General features: G+C 33.1%; 2 protein-coding genes across 2 annotated transcripts; both read right to left on the reverse strand.

Moving 5' to 3' along the window:
• Positions 1-5,432: 5,432 nt before the first annotated feature.
• Positions 5,433-7,375, reverse strand: LOC128040489 (uncharacterized protein At2g29880-like). The gene is made up of 3 exons (XM_052629255.1): positions 7,283-7,375; positions 6,627-7,208; positions 5,433-5,525 (listed from the first exon to the last, which is right to left on the reverse strand). Exons 1-3 carry the CDS (start codon positions 7,373-7,375, stop codon positions 5,433-5,435), a joined length of 768 nt encoding a protein of 255 aa, XP_052485215.1.
• A 6,495-nt stretch (positions 7,376-13,870) lies between these two features.
• Positions 13,871-24,991, reverse strand: LOC105779595 (clathrin heavy chain 1). The gene is made up of 30 exons (XM_012603411.2): positions 24,755-24,991; positions 24,315-24,519; positions 23,742-23,830; positions 23,509-23,587; positions 23,242-23,369; positions 22,650-22,748; positions 22,455-22,563; positions 21,926-22,005; positions 21,620-21,847; positions 21,469-21,534; positions 20,915-21,031; positions 20,120-20,317; positions 19,859-19,975; positions 19,646-19,705; positions 19,263-19,349; positions 19,088-19,171; positions 18,851-18,985; positions 18,684-18,746; positions 18,491-18,595; positions 18,304-18,416; positions 17,953-18,205; positions 17,717-17,853; positions 17,353-17,631; positions 16,265-17,267; positions 15,650-16,135; positions 15,373-15,543; positions 15,112-15,297; positions 14,734-14,856; positions 14,486-14,596; positions 13,871-14,388 (listed from the first exon to the last, which is right to left on the reverse strand). Exons 1-30 carry the CDS (start codon positions 24,797-24,799, stop codon positions 14,239-14,241), a joined length of 5,106 nt encoding a protein of 1,701 aa, XP_012458865.1. The 5' UTR covers positions 24,800-24,991; the 3' UTR covers positions 13,871-14,238.
• Positions 24,992-26,368: the final 1,377 nt, after the last annotated feature.

Consider the following 26,368-nt stretch of genomic DNA (forward strand, 5'->3'; position numbering starts at 1 on the left):
GAGATCAGCTGTTTGATTCTAGCACCACCGCCTCTCAATGAGCGTGAATGACACGCCCTGATCTTTGGCGTTTTTTCTTTTAAGGGTAAACTACAGAAATCGTCACTTATATTTTGTTTAAATTACGTTTTGGTCACCAAATTTAAATTTGTTATGAAATGGTCGCTAAGGTTATTGATTTGTAACTTTTTTTTGTCACTTATTAGTCATCAACCGCTATGTTAAATCATCATTTTGAAGGAAAACTCTAGATCAAATTGCACATCTAATCCCTATACTTTTTTTAGCTATTTAATTTTGTTTTCTTTTTAACTTTCTTTATTCTTTTCCTTTTCCTTGTATTATTTTATTTTCCTCATCCTTTTCTTTCTTTTAAAAAATATTTGAGAAGTAAAAGAAATAAAATTTTTATGAATATCTTATTAAGTGGATGTCCATCATGATCAATATAAAGGTTTGATATACTTTAAATTCTAATAGTTATTAGAATTAAATATCTACTTCTTTTATACTTCTTATGCCTATAAATGGAGACTCTGATGAAGTATTGTAAACCATCCCTTTGATTAATAAATCACATTCTCTATTGCTTTCATATTTTCTTTGTTCTTTATTCTCCCCATCTCTCTTTATTTTATAACATGTTATCAACACGATGATTCTCTATTTTTTCAAAATCTTTCGAAGTCGTCCCACAAATCAAATTCCTTTTCACCTTAAACTTCCACCCTTACAACTTCATCTTCAGGATGTTGAAAGATTTCAATCTCAGAATGGATACTCGTGATAATAGTCAAGGTGATGACAATGATGTTAAAGATCTTCAGGTATATTTTACTATGTTTTATTTATTATATCATGTTTATTATAATTGGAGACTAATCATGACAACATAACTAGATAGATTTTGATTTGAAATCTCACACATGTTTGCGATGGTGATTATGAAATAAAGAATCTATTAGGATGTTTATAAGTCCATCCTACTAGATTTGTTTCATTCCTCGAAGTGAATGTAAACATAAAGAAAATAAAAGATATACTCATGGACCACTAAAAGTGGGAACATAGTAATAAATAAGAGAACAATGAGAGTTCTCAAGATAACTCTTCAAAGGGTAAAGATAACTCATGTTATCAATTTGATATGAAATATTATTGACCACATATGTGGCGTATACCCAAATATTTTGTTTCATTAATATTCTTTGAGGAATTCTATCATTACAGATAGAAAATATTTATCTTATTTGCTAATGAAAAACAAATATTATCCCAATATTTGATAGTACAAAATTAGTTGAAATCTCCGTAAGAGCTAATATATCAATATCTAAAAAGCACAAAATTTGTGATGGTTAATGCATTACTTTTAAAATTTATTTGTAATGAATCTCATATCGTGATAATTCTATCTAAAGCTTATTATGGTTGGATGCACCTAAAGTTGCAAGTTTTTTTTTAAAAACTGTGAGTATAACTCTATAATATTCAGGATAAGTTCTCAATTAAAATTATGTGGTAAAATTAAAATATTACTGATGAAAACTTACAAGAGAGAAAACTTATGTGTGAAAAGTCATTGGTTATGTACCTATTGTACACCTAGAAAATAAGATCCACTCTCAAAGTTTGCTATTAATAGATTTTTGGGCATTTGAAGATTTTGGCATACTCCTTGAAGCGAATACTGCATATAATTGTTTGGAAATTATATTTATTAACTTGGTGGCATTATAAACTTCACATTGATTTAGACATTTCCAGTAGTAAATGTCACAATAGTATTTATATGTGGATACAAAATAAAAAGAATGACAATAAAATTATCAATTTGTTACAATTTAGTACAATTGAAACACATTTTAAAGTAAACTAGAAGTTTACTAATACAAATGTGGTTACTATTTGGCGTGACCAATTCGACCATCCTGGATCGTATATGATGTGAAAATTAATTGGGAATTCATATGGACATCAATTAAAGAACCGGAAGATTCTTTAATTTAAAGAATTTTCATTTGTTGCTTGTTCTCAATAAAAATTGGTTCTTAGAAACTCACTAGCTAAAGTTGAGATTTAATGTCTTACATTTCTGAAATGAATATGGGCACATTCATCCACCATGTGGATGGTTTTGATATTATATGATTTTGGTAGATGCATCTACAAAATAATCACATGCGCTATCAACTCGCAACATGTCGTTTGTGAGATTACTTGTTTAAATGATTAATTTCAGATTATGCAATTAAAACAATTCATCTTGCTAATGTTGGTGAGTCTACATCCCAAATTTTCAATGATTATTGTATGTCAACTGGGATAAAAGTTGAACATCTTGTAGCTCATGTTCATACACAAAATGATTTAACTGAATTGTTTATCAAATGCCTCCAACTAATAGCTAAATCATTACTTATGAGAACAAAACTTTCTATTTCAGCATGAGATTGTATTGATTTACATGTTGTACGCATCAAGTCAATATACTCCCCATTACAATTGATTTTTGGTTAAGAGCCAAATATTTCCCATCTTACAATTTTTTGATGTGCGGTATATGTTTCAACTGCTCCACCACAACACACAAAGATGAGTCATAATAAGAGATTGGGTCTCTTTATAATATTTTTGAGCTATTAATTCGAGATTTAATTATGACATGAATTGTAAGTTTTCTCAACATTAAGGGGAGAGGATAAAAAGCTGGATTAATAAAGTACTTGAAATGAACTATCAATGTCTAAGATCCTTGTACAAAGCAATGTGAACCAGAAGTTCAACAGATAATTCATTTTACAAATCAACTGTCAGATTCATTGCTAAAAATGCTCCAATACAAATTGATGTCCTAATAAGGAAAACTGTTAATGCAAAAGAAAGTAATCCATGCATGAAGCGTAGAAAACTGGTCGGTTCCAAAGATAAAAATTCTCGTAAAAGTAAAGGAGAAAATATACAAGATGGTCATATAGTGGAGGCGGGGGTTCCTGAAGAGACCCATGACATAACTAATTATAAAACTCAAGAAGAGATTCAGATACCTAAAAGTGAAAATGGAAATGACAAAAATAAAGAGATCTTGATAAGTTATGTCAATACGAGAAAAAGATGGAATTGAAAAATAAAATGTAGTTGCCGACAACAATTTTGCTTATAATATTGCTATTGAAATAATAAAAGAAAATGAAGATCTTGAGCCTAAATCTACTAAGGAATGTAAAAATAGAAAAGATTGGCCAAAATGGAAAGATGCAATTCAAGCAAAATTGAGTTCATTTTCTAAACGTAAAGTTTTTGGACCTGTAGTCCAAACACCTAAAGGTGTAAAGCCGGTAGGATATAAATAGGTATTTGTGTGAAAAGGAAATGAAATTGATGAAGTCGTAAGATATAAAGCTCGCCTTGTAGCATAAGAATTTTTGCAAAGGCCCGGCATTGATTATAAAGAGACATATTCTCCTATTGTTGATGCAATCACATTTAGATATCTTATTGGTCTGGCAGTACGTGAAAAACTTGACATGCATCTAATGGATGTTGTTACATCTTATTTATATGGTATACTTGATAGTGAAATTTATATGAAAATCTCTGAAGGATTTAAAATCCCAAAAAGATATAGAGTTTCTTGAGAAAATTTCTCGACCAGATTAAAGAAAAGTTTATATGAAATAAAACAATCTAGACATATGTGGTACAATCATCTTAATGAATACTTGTTAAAGGAAGGTTACAAAAACGATCCAATTTGTCTATGTGTCTTTATAAAATAATTTAGATCCGATTTTGTGATAATTATTGTTTATGTTGATGATCTAAATATTGTTTAAAGAAAGAATTTAAGATGAAAGATATTAGAAAAATAAAGTTTTATCTTGGATTACAAATCGAACATTTAAAAGATGAAATTCATGTTTATTAATCAACTTATATGGAAAAGATATTAAAGAAATTATACATGGATAAAGCATACCCATTAAGTACTCCAATGGTTGTACGAACGTTAGATGTGAATAAAGATCAATTTTCTGATTGCGAGAATGATGAAGAGTTTCTTGGTCTTGAAGTGTCATATCTATGTGCTTTAGGGGCATTGATGTATCTTGCAAAGAACACAAGACTTGATATAGCTTTCACTATAAACTTGTTAGCAAGATTTAGTTCTCCTCCAATATGTAGACATTGGAATGGAATTAAACATGTATTTAGATATTTCAGAGGGACCATTGATATGGGGTTATTTTATTCAAATGATTCAAAATCCCTATCAGTTGGCTACGTTGATGTTGGATACTTATTAGATCCACATAAAGGTCGATCTCAAACAAGATATTTATTTACATGTGGGGGTACTGCCATATCACGTCGTTCAACAAAGCAAACATTACTTGCTGCTTCTTCAATCATGCAGAAATAATTGCAATGCATGAGGCAAGTCGAGAGTGTGTTTGGCTAAGGTTATTGACCCAACATATCTAAAAGATATGTAATTTGCCTTTACAGGAAAAGATGTCAACTATCTTATATGAAGATAATGCAGCATGTATAGCTCAATTAAAGGGTGGTTACATCAAAGGTGATAGAACAAAACATATTTCACCAAATTTATTATTCACCCATGATCTTGAGAAAAGAGGTGATATAAATGTTCAACATATTCATTCAAGTGATAATTTAGCAGATCTTTTTACTAAGGCATTGCCAACTTCAACATTTGAAAGACTACTACACAAGATTGGAATGCGTCGACTCAAAGATGTAATGTAATGTTGCCATCAGAGGGAGTCTAAAAACAAGTTGTACTCTTTTCCTTTAATCAAGGTTTTGTCCCATTGGGTTTTCCTGATAAAGGTTTTTAACGAGGCAGCTTGTAATAGAATATTGTGTACTCTTTTTTCTTCATTAGATTTTTTATCCCACAGTGTTTTTCCTAATAAGGTTTTAATGAGGCACATTATCTACCAATGGACATCCAATGGGGAGTGTTATGAATATCTTATTAAGTGGATGTCCATCATGACCAAAATAAAGTTTTGATGTACATTAAATTCTAATAGTTATTAGAATTAGATATCTACTTCTTTTATACTTCTTATGCCTATAAATAGAGACTCGATGAAACATTGTAAATCATCCCTTTGCTTTCATATTTTCTTTGTTCTTTATTCTCCCATCTCTTTATTTTATAACAAAATTAGTTTTTTTATTAATATCATTGTATTTTAGACTATACATAAATTATAATAAAATTACTCCTACCCAAACAATAAAATTAAATCCAAATCAATTTCTAAAAATTAAAACCCAAAACAAATTTAATTCATCTAAAAAATAAAATTTAAAATAAAACATAATTTCTTTTCTTTCTTACTCTTTCACCTGCCTAATTTAAACAAGCTAGAATTTAACCAGTAAATCCAACGCAGCTAGTAACAGCTCATTGCCTTCAACCTTTCTCGAAGTTCAATTGTTGTCTTGCTCATCGCCAATGAGCAAAAACTTACAGCACGTTTGGTTCGCTGTATTGGATTAGAGGTGTATTGGATTAGAGGTGTAATGGAATAGAGGTGTAATGGAAAAGCTGTGTAATAGCAAATCAACTGTTTGGTTGAATGTAATGGAATAGAGGCGTAATAGTAATCCTGTGTTTGGTTGAGTGTAATAGAGGTGTAATAGCATAATGAAAAAACTAAAATGACTAGAATACCCTTAGCAAAAATTTGTTTTGGTAAATGATTATTGTTATTGTTATTTAAATTTTAATAAGATTATTATTATCAATAATAAATAATTTAATCATATTTAAACATAATTATTATTAAATATATTTTAATTAAAATATATAATTTAATAAAATTCTTAATAATTAGCATAAATTTGTTTTGGTAAATTATTATTGTTATTGTTATTTAAATTTTAATAAGATTAATATCAATAATAAATAATTTAATCATATTTAAACATAATTATTATTAAATATATTATAATTAAAATATATAATTTAATATGAATTTACTCAAATCATAATATATGATACTGTAAAATATAAATTAATATAATTATTATTAAATATATTATAATTAAAATATGTAATTTAATAAAATTCTTAATAAATAAAATTCTTCTATGAATTTACTCAAATCATAATATATGATACTATAAAAGAAAATTTCAAATAATTAATATTAAATATGATTTAATTAAATATATGATTTAATAAAATTTAAAATTATTATAACTAATATGATTATAGTTTATGAATTTGTATAATTTAAAATAATAATTATTACATATAATTTAATAATAATATATAATTTCATAAAATTCTTGATAATAAAAATTTTCTTATATGAATTTATACAATTTAAAATAATTAATATTAAATATAATTATATAGTGATATATAATTTCATAAAATTCTTAATAATAAAATGTTCTTATATGAATTTACTAAAATCAATATATAACTTGAGAATTATATTATGCATAAACATAATTAACTTATATTAAGAAAAGGTTAGATGAAAATGAAATTGTACATTAAAATCCATATGTTATATAGTTTTACAACATCAAAAGTTTGAACATTGATATTTAATGGTAAGAAAGAAATCTCTAACCCATTCCAATCGGGCAACTGAAGGTAAACTAAAGAAAACGATCATTTGAGTTGGATGGTCGAGAATTTTACTCAATGCATCATACCGCTGATCGTCGGTTAAACCTTCAATTGACCATAAGGCTGAATATAAATTTGAAGCTCTCTCTTCCATATGTTGTTCTGACTTCTGCTGAACTACCACCTCGGAGGCAAAACTCCTACTGATTTGATCGCCAACGGCCTGGATTTTCTCCCCGAACAAAGTGGCAGCCTCATTAAATGAAGAAAACACATTATCACGAGCATCAGATTTCTTCTTTCTCTTGTTTGAAGATGAGGAACCCCCTTGGTCTCGATCTCCTCGCGGATCCGTACCAGAAACATCCATGTCATCTAAAGAGACGTCAGCTTCGCAGTCATAGAATGTGTTTCTCTCTTCATTCATATCTGTAGTACGTTCATCATCAGCATGTATTTCTTCAAGAACATCAGCAGCTGTTTGAGCATCTCTCCCAGTTGCTCGATCTCTTGCGTATATGGTAGTAAGCTGGTCATAGTAAGGGAAAGTACGAAATCTGAATTGGGCGGCTTCTTTGTGACTCTAAAAAAATGAGGAAATCATATTAGTCGTAAGTTTGGTAAAAATAATATAATAAAGACTTGAAATAATCTTACCTTTAAATAGGACTCCCAAACCGCATCTTCAGCAACAACGAGCTGCCTATGCTCGTCCCAACCAAAACCGTTATTGTTTTGGCCATTAAGCATGTCCACTCCCTTTTAAGTAACCTAATCCTTGATTCAATATTAGGTTTCGCCTTCAACATTGCATTTGGTAAAACCGTTTGTAGCATTCTTTCCAACTCGTTCAAATAACCGGCTTTGAACCCGGTATCGACATTAAATGTTCCAACATTGTGCAGTCCACCATGTTGAAACTAATGTCGCATCTTCCTCGAACCCATTTTCTTTTGCTTCCTCGAGAAGCTTGAGCATTTGATTCTGGAACACCTGACATAATGATCTTAAGAACAAAAAAAAAACAAATTATATTAATTACTATTTTAATATCATGATTCAAAAGGTCAACACTTTATAAAATCTAAGTAATTAAGTTGAATATCATGAATCAAAAGTTCCATAGCACAAAAATTTAAAATTATAACACATGTGAATTAGAAGAAATTATATTATAATTTCGTAGTTTAGTACAATACAAAATCAATACAAAAGTTTCACAAAAGTTTCACAAACTAATTTCTAGATGCTTGCCATTCATCGAACATTTGGTTGGCTAGTTCCATCCTCCAAGTAGCCCAAGCATCCGATGGATGAATATTTGTGATATTCGGTTCATCGTCATCCACCACATTAATTGTAGGTAATCCTTCTCCCACCTCCGCTTCAATGGGATCACTACTCATATGGGTTCGAATAAAATTATGGAGCAAACAACATGCAATAATAATTCTATTGTGCACCCTTACAGGATAGAACGATGGACTCCTAAGTATTCCCCATCTAAGTTTTAATAAGCCAAAGCATCTTTCAATGACATTACGTCTTGAGGCATGTTTCATATTAAAAACTCTTGCGGAGAACTTGGTGATAACCCCGACGCCACTCGTTCAAATGATATCGTTGTCCTCTAAATGGTGCAAGAAATCCTCACAATTTGTGTATCCAAGATCAACTAGATAATAACAACCTATAAAATAAGTTTCATATTAAAAATGATTAATTCACACACAAAGTGTGATCTTAATGAATAAATCAAAGTCCTCTAACTATACACTTTACCATGAGGAACTTTTAATCCATGTCTTCCACTAATGGCATCTCAAGAACCCGTCCATCAAGAATCGAACCTTCCCAACCAGAAGAACATAAACAAATTGCATCTCGGTGTACAAACACCTAGCATATTTGTTGCTATGTCACCTTTTCGCGTCCGATATCTAGGTTTATCAACTGTTGGAACCCTAATCTTGATGTGGGTTCCATCAAGAGCACCTAAGCAATTCTATATCACATGATATAAAACCTTGAGTTAGAATACTAATTTAAATCTAAATCAAGTAAATGTTGTTGAAGCTATATATAAAACTTAGTCCTATACCTTAAACCATTTCCACTTTGTGTCAGAAGAATCGGTTGGTAATTGGCTCCGGGTTTTTAAATAACACATCTTGCAAGCGTATGACAGCATTTAAAACACTATGAAATGCTCTGCTAACAGTTTCCCCGGACCTTCTAAAGTGATGCTTGATAACTCGATTTTTCAGGTGATGGGAGATGATATGTAAAAACATTGCTACTTGCTCGTCAACAAGCATGAACCTTGTCGACTTCAATCCCCCTATCGATTCTAACATCTCACATAATTTAAAAAAGGCAGCTCTATTCATCCTAACTTGTTCAATACAGGTCTCGTCACTAGCATATACAAGCCTATTCACATAATCCCGTTTTGCATAAAAATCTACGGTATAGGACCTAATCCTTGGTCTATGTAGGCTAAGGCTGGCACCCATTCTAAATAAGAACCAAATCGCGATTCTACAGATTTCCAACCATATTGTCACAGCAATACTAATTCTTTTACGCCTCACACTTTGTGCAATTAAAGGCAGACGAGCCATTACTGCAACATTTTAAAATTAGAACACACTATCAAAGAATTGAAGTTGCAATTACACATTATCAAATAAAAATAAACAGCACAAATTTAGAACACACGAAGCAAAAAATTATCTACTAAATGATATCGTTGCAACTTTAATTTCATTTCTTTATCAATCACCCAAATAATAATGAAAGAGTATATTTAATTACTGATGATTAGTTTAATTAAGGTTTTCTTATTTCAAAATAAGTAAAATGAAGAATGAGGATTTGGTTTAATAATGAAATTGAAGTTTTATAACTTTTATAACATTTTAAATGGTAATTTCATTTTGTAAAAATATATATAACTTTGAAGAGGACTTATTTTTTACAAGAATTGTTACTTATCTTTCTAGTATCAAGTTTAAAATACATGTTTAGCATTTTTCATCAAAAATTATTATTATTAAAATTTCGAATTCTATAGAATTTATTAATTTAATGACCAAATTTGACTTTTAAGTAAAATTTGTATAATTTTATTTATCATATTATATATACGTTAATTTTAAAACTTCCTTACACTTTCACAATTATAATTTATGTATTATAGGAAATCATATTATGAATGAGGAATATTTTATGTATAATGTAATTGACTTAAAATCTAAGATAGAATTAGACAATAATAAATTTCAGTCCATTTATCCATTTTTATAATTAAGATAACATTATTTCCATTATAGGGAAAAATAATGTTTGAATCAATTAACATTTGTTTTAAATAACATGTATTGCGTGCATAAAAGGTTAATTATAATCCATGAGCATTTAATTTCTTCAAAAACTTATATTAAATTTTAATATATTATGTATAATTGAGGTAAAATTAATTGAGGTAAAATTTGAAGGTTGGTATTTGTTAGATTATAACTAAACTCATTATAATTTGGACATTTAAATATATTGATTAGTTAATTAAAATCACCCAAATTAATTGACCTAAAATGATATCGTATAAATATATTGATTAGTTACTTAAAGCATGTTCAAAGTTTGATCATTGAAAATTTTTTTATTGATGATTAGTTTAGTTAAGGTTTTCTAATTTCAAAATAAATAAAATGAAGAATGAAGATTTAGTTTAATAATGAAATTGAAGTTTTAAAACTAGATAATAACATTTTAAATGGTAATATAATTTCATAAAAATATATAACTTTTATCTCATTTACATGTACAAATTTATTATTAAAAAGATTGTATTTACATGTACAAATAATTGTGATTTGAAGCCCATTATTTGTAGGCATAATGCTCTTTAAAAAATGTTACCTAATAGTAAAAACATATAACTTGGTGATAAATTCAAAAGAACAATGGTCATGCAACAATAACCATAACCATACAAACAAAAGCTTTAATGAGCATTACAAACATACAAACAAAACCATATTCATTTGGGAAACAATGAACTCGCTACATCAATACTAACTGTAATGCTCAAATCTGGGACATTGCGATGTGGAAGTGTTGGAAAAATGTTACCTGTAATGAGAAAAGTGCTCGGATCAACCTTTTTTTGGGGAAAATATTTATGCTATAGCTAAATATAGTATATCAAAGCACGAACAACCATACACCAATCATCATCCATGAGCCATATTTTAAATATGATATCGATCAAAATAGTATCTAGATAGTTTATTAAATCCCTTGCCTACCAATCATCAATACTTACAATTATGCAACAATCACCTTTTAAGTACTTAAATGGACCGTTAACTTTCTAGAGTAGTCTTACCTTCGCTCTATTCCAGAACTTTGAGAACTTTCTTATTAACCTCTCTCTTCTGCAAAAACATAAGAAAAATAAAACATTTAGCCATCGGTTATAGGCTTATAGCAGAGAATCGATAAGCGAGGAACACAAAAGAGGGAACTATGAAACTATTAAATCCAATTGCATAGCTTTCAAAGGATTCACTGGATTTTCTTTGTTCGTATGATACCAAAGCGACAAACCATTAAACCCAATTCCAAGTTCAATAACCTACACCGAATCGCCTCCTCATTTCCCTCATTATTTGTAATTAGTTCTCACCTCCCTTTTCTTCCTAATAAAAGGCCGAACCAGAAGTGTCCTCTTTTCATTACAATATGAGAAGACTAGATAATAATTTTTCTTTTGTTTTTCAAGAATGCTGGAAGCAGTCATGGCACAACCATAAAACCAACCATATTAAGTAAATTCAGTGCCTAACATCCTACATGTAGTAAGTTGCACTCGTTAATACATAACAAACCACCGGCCTCTAATTCCCCACATTCATCCCCATTAGCAAACAACACAATGCAGCATATGTATCATCAACGAGCAAAAAGATTCAAACTAACTTCAAAAGTGATTTGATGCTCATAATTTATCCATCAAACCTAATTTCAAAAGGAGACAACAACAATTGATAAGCTAATTTAGCCAATGATTTGGTCAAGAATGTAGGAGAAACATCATTTGCTTTAGATATGCAATCATCAAACATGACCAAAAATTTCTAGTTCATAGCATGAGCAATAGCATGCAATTATCTAGATTCTAGAGGTTCATAGTTAAGACAAAGCTTAGCATCGAACAAAGTAAGCTTCCAAAATTTAAGAACAAAATCAAAAGAGCGTTCAAAACCAAGTAAATGACAAAGGCGACACTAAAATGTATAATCACTTACGAGTAAATTAATAACGTTTTACAACCTTACCACAACCGAAACTATTAACCATAATATTAAACTGATATACAAGAAATTAAAAAAAAAACAACGCACCATAAACAATTAAACAACAAAGAAAACCACACGAATTTTCACTAATACAACAAAAGCTTCTCTTTGATTTTCATGGACTTCACCAGTTTTCACATATCGCTTGCAGAGTGTTTGTGAATTTGACAAATATAAACAAGATATCTACTCTCTAAATCATATTATGAATTATCGAACTTTAACAAAACATAAAAATATTGCACGGAATAATGTGCCATCTTTGGTCGCAATGAGGAAAATAGAAACTCAACTCATGAATGCAAAATTTGTCATACGAAAATGGAAATATGATTTCTTGAAGAAGTATATGCTTTAAACTTTTGATGTTGCTCTTTGAATAAATCAGATTTATAAATTACACCGCACATAATTTATATGAAATCACCATCGTAAAGCAAGGGATATTAAACCCGAAAAACTTTCGTTAACTAAAACTGCAGAAGAGTAAAAGATTCATAACCATGAAATCGACATTAAACTCATCAAGAATAAAAAGCCACAAGTGCAATTATACAATAATTCCAATGAAATCAAGAACAATTTCATAAAATAAAATAGCAATTTCAAGAAACCATCAAGACTAAAGATTCATAACCATGCAAAAATATTTGATAAAAGATTGTCGAACAAAAGAATTGGCGATTAATTTGGGTCGTAATTAAAACTCACCCGATCTTGGATTAGAGGTGATGACCAAAAACGCTTCACTTTTTTTCAATGGATTCACTATCGTATTTCCAATTTTGTGAAAATATTGAAGAACAGAGAGAGTTGCAGATAGGGTTGGGAGGAAATGGGAGGAGACAGAGATCAAGAAACGATGAGGATGAATAATAAACAAAAACGGTGGGAGATGGAAGGAGAAATTTTGAGGACAGAATAGGAGAGGGTCGGGTAGGGAGGGAGGGTAAAATAGAGAGCAGGGGACGGAAGGCGGACGTAATAGGTATTACAGGGATTTGGGAAGGGATTACAAAAGTAGCGAAAAAGGGGATTAGGTCGGGATTGGTTTACGCCCGTAATGCCTATTACAGCGAACCAAACGCCGGATTAGAGGCGTCATGTAATACGCGCGTATTTGACCTGTATTGTATTAGGTAATACACTGAACCAAACGCCCTCTAAATATCATAAATTGGGGCTTTAAAAACAAATAGCGAGTAATGGGGAAGACCTTAACAAATTTAAAAGTGACCATGTGGAGATTGTGAAGCCCATATTAATTTGTACAAGTTACAATTACAAGCAGTATAAAATTTGAAAGTGAGCCCCTATATGTGCAATTTATTAATATATTTTCATAAACAAAAATCAAAATACTCGGAGGTGGGCCGAATCAACATTTCGAGGGTTTCATTTAAAAAATCGAAGTACATAAAAAAAATTTTAAGGTGGATATTTGGTATAATAACAGTATGTTTTTCTTTATTTTATAAGTAATATTAAAAATTTGTTATATATTTTACTATACTCTTATAATATATTTATTAACTTTTAACCCCAACTTTTAAACTCTACTGTCAATGAAATAAATAAAAAACTTCACATGCGGAAATTAAAAAAAAAGTCAAGAATTTTAAATTATTTTAACACTCTTTTAAAACAAGTGGTATCAAAACCTATAAAATTTAACTACTCATAAATTTATTTTAGGTTTAAATTATGCAAAAAATACATTGAGAAAATCGATTAACATTTTAACATTTACTGAATTAATATTTGATTAACTCAAAACATAAACTTTGTTAATATATATACTGTTGTAAAAAGAAGTACATAGAAAAAATTTAAAAAGAAAAAGGGACCGAATATTTTAGGTGTAAGGGGGGAAACAGAGTAACCGAAAAATATCAAATTTCGAAACAATGACGGGCGTAATGTGCAAGTATTTTCGTATATACTCGTAAGTCGCTTCCAAAGACCGGAAGAAAATAATACTACAAAAAGGAAAATTACAAATATGCATTAAATCCTCGGCTTGCCCCCTATCAGCAGCCAAAAAATGCCTCTTGCTACATAAAAAAAAAATGAATATTACAAGACATATCACACACCCTACCAGAGACGGACAAGAAAAATAAAATGACAGCGTCGAAGCGTGAAAATTTGCCACTAATAGAACTACGTCAGCCTTTTAACCTCAATGCACCATGGGATTCCCCGCTACTAATAAAACCTTTTTGACAAAACAGACTTGGTTAGGACTTAATAGCTGCCCATTTGTGGCATGCCGTATGGTGGCATCGGAGGCATTCCCATTCCTCCTCCCATAGGTGGTGGAGGAGCAAAACCTCCTCCCATGCCTGGCATCGGAGGTGCTGGCAAGGCAAGAGGTAGCAACTGCGCATACATGTTCTGCAATACAATGCATTTCAATTAAGTTAGAAAATCATCCAACCCTTTGAAGATCTAGCAACTCCACAGCCATAGAGAATTGGTAAAGTAACTATACCTGTTGTGCAATGACCTCCTTCTCTTCTTGCTCTTTAGCCTTTACATCCTTTTGAGCCTCGATCTTATCCTTGATAAGTTCATCAACTTTGCCGGTATATTCACGGATAAACTGGAAATATAAGGAGAGTCAAATAGGATTCTAACACGACATCTTGAAATTAAGAATGATCATGAAACCAAAAGGGTTATGGTCGCTAATAAATCCCCAAATATACAATAGTACTGAAGATGCAGCAAAGAAATCACCTGCAACAGGAACGGGAATGTGAAGTCTATCATATTGTTAACCCAGGCCATTTCAAGAGCAACATCTGGTCGAATTAAGTCATAACAGACAAAGAGGCACGCTGCGAAACATTCCTTCTTGCCCTGTACAGATAACATACCACCAGAATTATATCCACTTCAAATAATAACCAACATTCCTGTAACAATTCGAGAAGTAAAATTGCCATATAACAAAAAAAAAAAAATGCCTATGTTAAAAACCTTCACTCTAAATGTACCAGGAAGCTCTTATTTTATACTTGCACCCTAGAGGGACAAATGGAACCAAGCAACCTAACATAGTTGCATATACTGCTTGACCAAGGTGTAAAGGCGTATTTAGGATTGAGTCAGTACCTGCTCAATGAAGTAAACAAGCAACTCCTCAGCAAGTTCACGGTCACCAGACTGTGAAGCAGTTTCCATAGCATCTTTGTAAAGGTTGTCTTTCTTTGACAAGGCAATGGACTGCTTCCATCTGCCCGCCTTTTTGTATATGTATGCAGCAACACGTCTCATCTCAAGCAGCTCATGTTTCTCAATCTACTCAAGCAATTCAGAAATAATATCAAAACCGACTTACTAGCATATAAAAAGGCAAGAACAACAATACTTTACCTTTTGAGCAAGGCCAATCTGATCAAAGTTATCATGCAAGTCAATAGATTCTCTCAATCTATCATAATCTTCTTCCTCTACATAAATCTCATTCAACGCTTCATTTACTGCTGATACATTGTTGCTCTGAACAGCAACCATATATGGCTTCACCAGACGCAGATGACCGGCCTGAAATTCCAGAACGTTAATTGTCAACCCAAAATGAATAAAAGTACCACTAAAGCAATCCATTAGTATTTATTTCAATAGTAAATCATTTCCACCAAAATTGAACCTTTCTCATAATGTCAACAACACGAGTATGATCCACACGAAGCGCAAGCACATTCAGCATATCATTGATGAGATCAGGATGCTCTTGCAAGTAAAAGTGGACAGCCTTGTAATATAGCTCAACACTAGCAACTTTGACTATGATATCTTTGAACTGCATATGATCCCATGCCTCAGGAGAGTGGTTCATCACAGTAGTTGCAGCATTATCAAACTCATCATATTGGATATATAAGTAGGTAAGTTCCTTCCAGTGCTGCTGCTCATCACATGCTCTTATCAGCTTGGGAATATTGAGACGAGTAGAGAACAACTTAATGTGCTCCATAAGCTTCTCTGCACGATATCTGGCATACAGAACTCCCAACTCAGTAAAGATCCCCATGTGTGCACGTTCCAATCCTAAACCACTCTCCATGAGAGAGATTAACTCATTGAAGCATCCTCTATTCTGATAGTATTCACTGACTTCTTCCAAGTCATCCACCTACAAGATCAACAAACTCAATGATCAAAACCACAGACAAACAATCTTCCATAGACAAACATGAGCAGAAAAAAGAGGGGAACTGAATGTGGAGACATACGTAGCAACTTAATTGTTCATGAAACTCACCTGTATAATAACGTTCAGACCACATATCTGTGCCAATCGGAATTCCTCTGCATCAACACAAGCAAAGCAAACCTCTTTCCATGTCTTGGCACTGTTTGCTTTTCGTGCTGCATCAACAGCACCCTGGAATTGTTTAAGCCTCACCAGTGTAACAGCCAACTTGGCCCAGTTTGATATAAAAGCAAATATTATTTTTGCGGCCTCATATAGGGCTTCATCAAACAAGCGATCACCAACATTTTGAAGATTAGCAACATTTGGCATGAGAATGAATTCTTCAATTTCTCCCAGTCTATCAGTCTTAGCATAGGCGTAAATGAGTTCACTGTCCACCTTGGGCTCCTTGACCTTCTGCCTAACCATCAGAAGGTACCTCACCAGATCAGAGTAGACATCTGCATCCTCAGAAGCTCTGATAACATCAAGGAACTGAGTAGCATCATCTGCACGAATAAATGATTCAATTGCATCACTAACCAGCCCCTCCCTCAGTTGTGCCTTCGCCACCTGACTCCAAACAGCATCTTCTTCGACTCTAAATGCAAATTCCACTGCCCGATCAATGCTTCTAATGTTATCCAATAAAACATTGACAGCCTGAACATTTAAGTTGAACTTTTTGAAAATCGCAAAAGCTTCTTCATATAGTTGGGCTTCCACAGCCACTTCTCCAACTGCAGGTCCATCAAAATTATCTAGCCTATTGATATAATCCATGACTCTAGATGGATCTGCCTTAATAGCTGTCAAAATAAGTAGATTTTGCAGATTGAAGTTCCCACTGAATGCAGAGTTTTGGAGCACAATCTTCTCAAGAAGCTCAATCAGTTCATGGGGCAGGTCAGCTGTCATGAAAGCTTTAACAGTTGCAGAAACTTGTTCTGGACTCTTGCTTTCTGGCAAAGCAGTTGACACAACCTGATCAATTAGCTGTCTTCTATATTCATTTTCAGGATTTAGAACCTTCTCCCAAAGATCACCATCCATCCTCTCGACAACATACCTGTGACCACAGGACAATGCACAGATAAGCCACTTTAAAACGAAGACCCAATACATTATCATAAATCAACTAAATAGTTACATACCTAGCCTGCAATTTGAACAATGAGTTCTTATTAGTGACATTTATAAGTTCATCATCACATTGTCCTCTTCTGTAGGCCACAACTGCCAGAGTGGGATCACGCTTCTCACAGTACTTACCAACCACCCTAGAATCATAGTAAGGATTGGTTGTGAGGAAGTGCTCTGGATTGTTATTGCTGTCAATGATGATTTTTCCCAGAGCATTGTGGACATGCACATCTTGGCTTCCCTCACTCACAAGATGCTCCAAAAACTGTGTAAGCAAACGAAGGCGATTTCTGGAAACCATATACAGAAAAATAAGAAACAAATAGTGATGGCATAATAAACGATGAATGGAAGGAGACAGAAAAAGAAGATAACCTTTTCTCACATTCCTCCACAAGGGGCTCAACTGGAAGCAGAGAACGGACTGAGAGAATGAGACCCTTTATAAAATCTTCAGGGCATTCATCATCTAGCAATTGCCCCACTACCAAAGGAGCATTCCCTGGGTTCACCTATCAAAAGAAGCAAAAAGGTTCGCAATTAATCAAAAATTTAAATTTACTTCATAGAATATTCCAGTATACAAAAATAGCAGAGAATATCAAGCATACCTTCTGAACATACCCTTCAATGTACCGGAGCATGTTATTTGTGTAGAGGTAGTGAGTGAGATCAGGAACAAACCCAAATCGATCACAAACATTAATTAGGGGCCTTGCATCAGGAAGCTTGGCCTCCATTAGGAAGTTCTTTGTCTTTTCAGCATCATAAAAATTTGATTCCCTGGTTACACGCTCAACCTCCTTGATTTGACCAGTTTTAGCAGCTGCCTCAATGTACTTAAAGTGTATATCAGGATCCTCACTGTCCCATAATCAAAAGTAAACATAATAGTAAGTAAAATCTTAGATATAGCAGTGATTTGAGAACAAAGTAAATTTCTTGTTTGCTAAATAGCTTACCTTGAGCTCAAATAGGAGCCCAGGAAAAAGTACAATCCTTCATATGACTTAAATTGCTCAAAAAGTTTTATGCAAGCATCAACACCCAACTGCTCACAGTACTCCTTGGCAACCTGCACACGCACACAACTTAGCCTTTGGGAATTTACTAAACATTATTAAAATACCATATACAATAATACTTTACCTGAACGATTATTTGAAGATTGCCTCTTAGATTAACCAACAAAAGGTCCTTCATGCACTCCAAAGCCCATTCTCGTGAAAGAGTTCCAAAAAATTCAACAAGTGACTAAAAACAGAAGGATGAGCAAAAAAAAAATGTTAGAAGGTCCTGTCCAATTTTACCAAGAGATAAAGTTGGTAGGTAATGTTTTTACCTGTGGCTCGATAGCATGTGTATTCACGATGACACGTTTAATATCGGGCAACTCAGTGTAATGCTGCAAAAAAGGTATTATTTTTAAATATTTAATCAAGGAGAAATTATTAATTCAGTCTAGAAAACGGCAGACAATGAAACACAATAATTTTAAAAAGAAATTACCTGAAGAGCTCGCACAAAGAGACCAGCTTTTTCACATAGTTGTGCAATTCGGGGACGATCGTAGTGAGTGAACATTCCATTTGCTAAGATGGCATCAGCTACATTTGGAAAAGTTACTAGATTGATTTCCAAGACCTGCATGGAAAAGAATATTATTAAACTGAGTATATTCTTTTTAGGAAATAAAAAAGAAATAATAGAAATAGATTAGCTTAACCAGCACATGAAAGATATAACCTTCGTTTGTAGAAAAGCATGCTCTGGCAGATTTGGCTTCAAAACATCTAATAGAAATGCAGTAGCCTCCCGTATCAAATTCCTCTGAATACAAAAAGGATAGGAAAACAATCTTACATATATTTTATAGAAAAAAATTACATTAAATTCACAAATAATTCAATAAGCAGCAGACCTGAAGAAAAAGATCGGTGATGGTGTTGTAATCAACTGGACAACCTCCCTCCATTTGAGACATCATCAATGCAAAGTTAACAGCTCCCTACAAGTGAAACAAGTGATAAATTAGCTCCCTCTAAAATGGTAGTTTCTCCTCAAAAATTACACAGATCCAATTCCATCAAAAAGTCCATAAAGCTATCATCTACCAGTCAGCAATCATTTAAACATTTATCAATTGCTAGTATGATTTTAACTTGATCAGAATATTCATAAAATTTAACTTAAAAAGTCATGAAGAGATTTAACACATTTAATCATTTATTAATAGCTAGTATGATTTGACAAGCTTCAACACAATGCCTTAAACCCTGAAGAGCACAGAAAACGGAAACAAACCTGTGGATCTGTACGGAGAATTGTTTGCAGAAGGAACAAGTAGTCAGGAGTGTACCCAACCTGAGGAAACAATTTAGTCATGAATCTTGATGCATGCATTCACTAATGTAAAGAACAAGATGAAGAAATAATCTCTCAACTTCGTAGGTTGTAAACAAGGAGATCATATATCATCACAATAGAAAATGTCAATACAAAGGAGACAGCAATCACCTGCTTTGAGTAAATCAAGATCTTGTCAAACTCCCTACGTTCAGCAAAAGCTGCAACTACTTTTGGAGTTGCCCTAGCTTTAATATATATTTTCAGCGCAAGATCATTATCCACAGTCTACAGCAAAAGCAATGTGAAAATTAGGAAAAGGCAAAAAAGAAAAGAAGGCAGTCAAATCAGTCCCACTTCCTTGAAGCAGAAATTTAGGTAAAATTGAATAAGATACCGATAGATTTCTATTCTAGAGTGTACAAATCATACCTTCACAAGGTCTCCAAGTTCCTCACTACATTCCAATTTATCTTCAGCCAACCAATTCTCCAGAAGGTTCTTCTTGTTTTGGTTCACCACAAGCCGAGATAATTCCAATGACTCAAATGCATTGAGCTTTCCCCTTGTTAAAAGGGTACCAAAGTACTGCAACAGTGGCGGAGTCTGCCCAGCTTGCACAGGGACACTCTACAGCAATAGGGTAAGTGATTCTGCCTCAGATAAAATCAACACAAACAAAAAAAAAAGCTCCGTTTGGTTTCAGGAAACAAAGGTCATTTTTGTTTTTGTTTCCTTGAAAAATGAACATTGAAGAAAACGTGTTTGGTTGAAAATTTTGAAAATGATTTTTAGAAAATGAGAGTGAATTAGAAAATGATAAAAATTTGTTTTCATTTTTTTCACTAAAAATGCTTTGTAAAAGTGAAAATGATGAAAACAATGGTTAACTTTAAATGAATTGGCCCTGATTCAAACCCATATAAACACAGAAATATTCTATTTTCAATAATTTTTCAAATATGAAATCTGATACCCTGGTTTAAACCTATATTAACGTAAAAACATTTATTTTATTTCTCATTTTCTATTATAGAAAATAGTTACCAAACATGCTTTCATTATTGAAAACAAATTTTTATTTCTATTTACCAAACACTTTCTCAATTTTTTCTTAAAAAAACGAAAACTATTTTCTAAAAATGAAAATGAAAATGAAAATAGAAAATATTTTCAGAAACCAAACAGAAACTAAGTATCTGCATGATCAAGAAAGCAAAATGAGACCTGAAACTTGGCAACTGTATCAGGTGTGCGAAGTATCCCTTGTGGAGACTCTGCAGCAAGCTCAGCAGCTTCTTTATACTTTGTCTGAGCAAACAATTCTTGAAAACGTTGGACAACCTGATATATATAAAATCACAGTCAACATCCTAGTAATGCCCAGAGAAGAATAAAATAACACAAGAAAATTGAATAACTAATATTAGATAGTAATATTAACAACCTGCAACATCAAATATGTCAACACCAAATCTAGTCATGCAATACATAATAAAAAAACATAATAAAAAAGTGGCCTTAAAGTAAATCAAGACATGCCGTCTTCATTCTCAGCATTGCTGCAAGATTGAAGAATTGCATTGAGATCATCAACAGATAGTTCCATGATGGACGTACAAACGAAAGCATCCTCCCAGTAAAAATAAATTATTCCTTTAGATATTATTGCCCAGCAACTAAAATATATAGTTGACAATATCAGGCTCTTACACAATTATGATCCAATGCAAAGATTCACAAACCATAAAGCATAGGAATATACAAATTAATCTACTTACCAAGTTCTCTGCACCCGGAAGGTTTCCTCTTTTAGCCAGATTGACAGCAAGCTCCAAATTGTTCAACTGAAACAGAAGACAACCAGAAGTAGTAAGCTAGCATGTCTCTTTATTGATACCAGAAAACAAAAAGAAAAGGCATATAACATACTTGACCACTAACAAATGGCACTATTGTTGCTTCATTTACAGTAGCCAACAACACCTGACCTCGCCTATTTATGGCATAAAACCCTCCAGCTGCTGAAGCTTCAGATGTTAAAAATATTGGATCTGGACTGATTCTATTTCTGTATACAGCAGATGCTGTCTCTAAATCATAAACAAACAGCAGCCCAAGCTTGGTGATAACAAAGATCAAACCATATTTGTGGGATATCTGCCAACAAACAGAAAATTGTCTTATATTGGCACACGATAAACAATTTAAAAGATAATCTAGGAAATATCATGTTACCTGCATTGCAACTGGAAAATCATCTTGAAAATCTGGCGGGAAAAATAGATCTGCTTGTTTCTTTGAAAACGATGGCTTACCTGCCAATATATATTATTTTAAAAGATTGGATACATGATAGCCCGAAGTAACCCACAGAATAGCATAGCTACACAATTGATAAGAACGAATAGGTAATCTAAATCCAAATACTTAAACATGATCACATAAAAATTTCTAACTTAGAAAAGTCTTTGATAATGATTTAGAGCTAGCAATAGATCTAAAATTAAGTAGGATTTCTAATTTAAAATCACACAAAAATTCTGAAGTAGTGTCTCAACAACTGAACATGCCAACACATCAAAGTACTTCCCTATCGTACTATCATTATTCCATCACTTGAAAGTGCTGCATCAACAATCTCATTTCTTATTTTATTTTTCAGATTTTGTACACATTTAAAAACAAAAAAAAACAAAAAAACCTTCAGTTTCCACTCGTATATAACAAGGGGATGGCAAAAGTATAACAGATAACATAAACAAACCTGGTTGGGCACCAAGCTCAATTACATGCAACTTTGATGTAATCTGACCGGCATTAAAACTCTTAGTGGCAAATGAAATAAGAATAGAAGGATTCTCATTTCCTGGAACCTGCTCATTACAAACAAGCATATACGATAAGCTGCTTGATAGATCATACATACAGAAATTGAGTGAAGAACAAGAAATCTTTTTACCTTAAACTGAGCAAATGAAGCAGCATGTGCTTCAAGAGCTTGACTACGCTGCTGATCAACAGAGAAAAGTTGCATGTTCCCCTTAACCAATTGTGGCTTCTAAAAGATGCAAAAAACATGGATCAAATTCAGAACTGCATACTGGCAGCAAAAGTGATTTTTTGAGGGATAGAACTTCATAATTAATAATAATTATGCAAGGAACTATACTATCAATACAGAGACAGAATGGAAAGAAAAAATGAAATGTGGGTTAGAGGGATGCAAATCCAAAATAACACAACTGGAGACAATAAATTACTCAGAAGGGGTTAATAAATTAACTCACAAAGTTAATTTCAGCAATTTGAATCATGGGCACATGACAACCATACCAGCTGGAAGAACCTTTTTCCGCCAGTTTGCTTAGGAAAATATTTTGAATATATTACTTCATTTTCTTTCTTCTTTGGGGGGGAGGAGGATGCATATAATGAAATTTACCTCACAAGTCATACTTCTCAAATTCTCAAAACTAAATACAGATGACACAGTAACTTCTTCACAGAGAAAAAGAAACCTTTAGAAAGCATTTATTAGCAAAACCACATACCTCAGGTGCACCGGGGGCAATTCCGATCAAAACCAACCACTTCTCCGAAGGGTCACACTTATAGTTTATGATCTGATTGTTCACTAAATTAGCTGTTCTCTCAAACATCTTAACTGGTTCAGAATCACCTACCAGGAGTAAGACACAATGAGACAGATAACACCAAAGAAACTTAAACTATAGTTAAAAGAAGAAAATATATATATATATATTAAGAGATGAACAGAGCCTGTCATGCTGGATAAAGCTAACTGAATAAAATCTAACCTTCAATTGACCAATGATACACAGAGGTCTGTGTTACCAGGCCAAGCAATTTTGGGCTAATCCATTTCCAAAATACAACCTGTACATTGACCAAGGACAGGTTATTAGGCTCATGCAATCAAGCTCACTCTCAAGAAAAAATATAAATGTAGAGAGGCAGGTAGCTAATGGACGGAATAGTGGAACCATTACAAGAAATAAATAAATAAAATGAGACAATAAATGTGTTTCACCTGTTCAGGCATCTGATGGGATTTCATTTTTGCTTTCATCTCTATGTTAAATATTTGCAAATGATCTTGAGTTGTTCCCGGTAGTTGAGCTACAAAAGCAATGTCAAAGTCAGCATATAAAGCATAAGCGAACAAAAAAAATCAATGGTGACATACAAGCAATGCTAAGGATATTGAATTTCCTTCTCCATAAAATAGGAGCAATTTACATGAATGTCAAGCACTTTATGGCATGAATTTGAAGCGTATTTTCTTGTCTTAGACACAAATATAAGCAAAATTGCCTACAGGAAACAACCAAAAAGCAATTAGAAGTGCTGACATTTTTCCTAGTAAACTAAAAAACAGATTGAAAATACAGAACCTGATAATTATACCAATAAAACAGTACAGAAGAAAGTATTAACTACAACAGACACTGTAGTTCACGTACAACATGATCGCATAAGCAGGGTCCTTGCAATTAACTGGTATCACATTAATTTGTTTATTTTTTAACAACACAGTCAATTAGAGAGATGATTAACCTGACCCAAAACAAATAAACAATTTCTCGTAGTTATAGTAACTAACCTTTCAAAGCAAGGATTCTAGAATTCGGATTCATAAGAGCGGAGTCCGCTGTAATAGGCCGTCTCAACGGCTGCATCGGCATGTTCATATCGATAATCACAACACTGTTTTGCGGCGCGGTTTCTCTCACACAAATATACTTATCAGATTCCATAGTTACGTTCGTGAATGTGATAAATTGAGGACTAATGCCAATGCTTGGCAACTGCAACCAAAGATACCATTTCAGATCCCTCAAAATCGTTACTATAACAAAACGTATAAAGGAATTTTCAAACAGATCTAAGCAGATTTTACAGATATTACATCTGACAAGGTTTACAAAGCACTAGATTAAGCTTAACAATCGTTTATAAACGATAATTCAGCTGAATTTTCCATAAAAAGCAACATAAATCGAAACGACTGAGAGGGATAAGAGCGAAAACGAGAAGACTTACAGTTAAGACCTCCTTCATGGCGATGGGAGCGTTTGCGGCCGCCATGGTGATTCAGATCGAAGGATGAAGATTCAAAAATCAGGGGCAGATCTATGGCTGAGATTGAATATTTGCTAACAGATCTGAAGCAGATAATTAAAACAGTTGCAAAGAGGGAAGCGAAAGACGAAGAAAGAAGAAGAAGAAGAGCGATCCAATCTAAGGCACTTAAGAAGCAGAACGTGTAAAAAATGTGCCTTACTGGTGGCGTATTTGCTGGCCCTTGGGGATTTATATGGACGACAAATTCGGGTAATAATGACCCGACCCATATTTCATTTTGATTTTATTGTAAAGATTTTTCTTTCCCGATAGAAGCAAAGCACAATTAAAATGGATAAAAATAAAATTACAGGATTACTTTTTTCCTTTTTTCCAGGGATTTTACTAAAAAAAGCCCTTTTTTTAAAAAGTTACTAAAATGGGCCCATTATTTAATTATTTACTGGAATGGTCCATTTTCCGACAAATCGCGTCCACGTCAGCGTGATGTCAGGGGACGCGCTAGGAAATCGCGGCCACGTCAGCGCGATTTCATGCCACAGGGCGTTTCGGGGGACGCGATTTTGCCGTTTTTCTCACGTTAGGTTTTTTCGGCTTTTAGGGCTTAGGGTTCAAGCTTTTTAGGGTTTTTAGGTCCTGGAAGAAATAATTTCGAGTTGACGTTTCTAATCAAACAGTATAAAATCGCTTCTAGCAGGATGTTATTTGAGAAGAATTTGTGAAATCGCACCCTCGTGGACTCGCTTTTGCTACAGTAGGTCATGGAAGAAATAAATTTTTTTGACGTTTCTGAGCAAATAGTATAAAATCGCTTCTAGCAGGATGCTATTCTGAGAAGAATTTGTAAAATCGCACCCTCGTGGACGTGCTTTTGCTACAGTAGGTCATGGAAGAAATAATTTTTTTTGACGTTTCTGAGCAAATACTATAAAATCGCTTCTAGCAGGATGCTATTTGAGAAGAATTTGTGAAAATCGCGCCCTCGTAGACGCGTTTTTGCTACAGTAGCATGTTTGGGCTGATGTTATAAATTAGGCAGAAAATGTTCTCAGAATGCATAAGTCACAGCAGAAACAATTTAGAGAGGCTAAGAAGGTTAGAGTTTCAAATATGAGTGAACGTATTAGTGTTGTTATTTACTACGATGTGAGGTTTGCCACACCGAGAATGGTGTTTTTTTTTGTCGGAGAATACGGTGCGACTGGTTTTTAACCAGAACATAGATTTGACAGAACTTCGTAAAAGAATTAGGCGTAAAATTTCCGAAACGACGCCAATGAAAGTTCTGTCTATCACGTATCGATTTTGTTCTTCTATTGATCCAGTGAAATATGACTCGTTCGACATAAAAGGTGCTCGTAGCTTGGAGGCAATGGTGCAGACTCATCTTGCTAGTGGAGCACCTTATATTGAGTTATATATACAATTTACATCGCCAACTGATGTACTTGCGACCGGTGTTTGAGATGTATATACGACCCCTGACCGACACTCGGTTAGCGGGTTACAAAATACGGAACCGCCCATGTTCGGTAGCGGTGTCGAATGCATATCCCCTGTAAGACACTCTGT

Source organism: Gossypium raimondii, chromosome 4 (assembly GCF_025698545.1).
Source record: "Gossypium raimondii isolate GPD5lz chromosome 4, ASM2569854v1, whole genome shotgun sequence".
In the NCBI taxonomy this organism is placed as follows: domain Eukaryota; kingdom Viridiplantae; phylum Streptophyta; class Magnoliopsida; order Malvales; family Malvaceae; genus Gossypium; species Gossypium raimondii.

Bases quoted from the DNA above. Each gene is read 5' to 3' on its own strand.
- LOC128040489 (XM_052629255.1), bottom strand. From the start codon at position 7,375: ATGCTTAATGGCCAAAACAATAACGGTTTTGGTTGGGACGAGCATAGG. The intron at 7,209-7,282 runs GTAAGATTATTT...TCATTTTTTTAG, and splicing joins TTTGGGAGTCCTATTTAAAG to AGTCACAAAGAAGCCGCCCA. The intron at 5,526-6,626 runs GTTAGAGATTTC...AATCCAATACAG, and splicing joins CAGTTGCCCGATTGGAATGG to CGAACCAAACGTGCTGTAAG.
- LOC105779595 (XM_012603411.2), bottom strand. From the start codon at position 24,799: ATGGCGGCCGCAAACGCTCCCATCGCCATGAAGGAGGTCTTAACT. The intron at 19,976-20,119 runs GTATGATTTGTA...CTTTTGCTGTAG, and splicing joins AACTTGGAGACCTTGTGAAG to ACTGTGGATAATGATCTTGC. The intron at 15,544-15,649 runs GTTCAATTTTGG...CTGGAATTTCAG, and splicing joins TTGTTGACATTATGAGAAAG to GCCGGTCATCTGCGTCTGGT.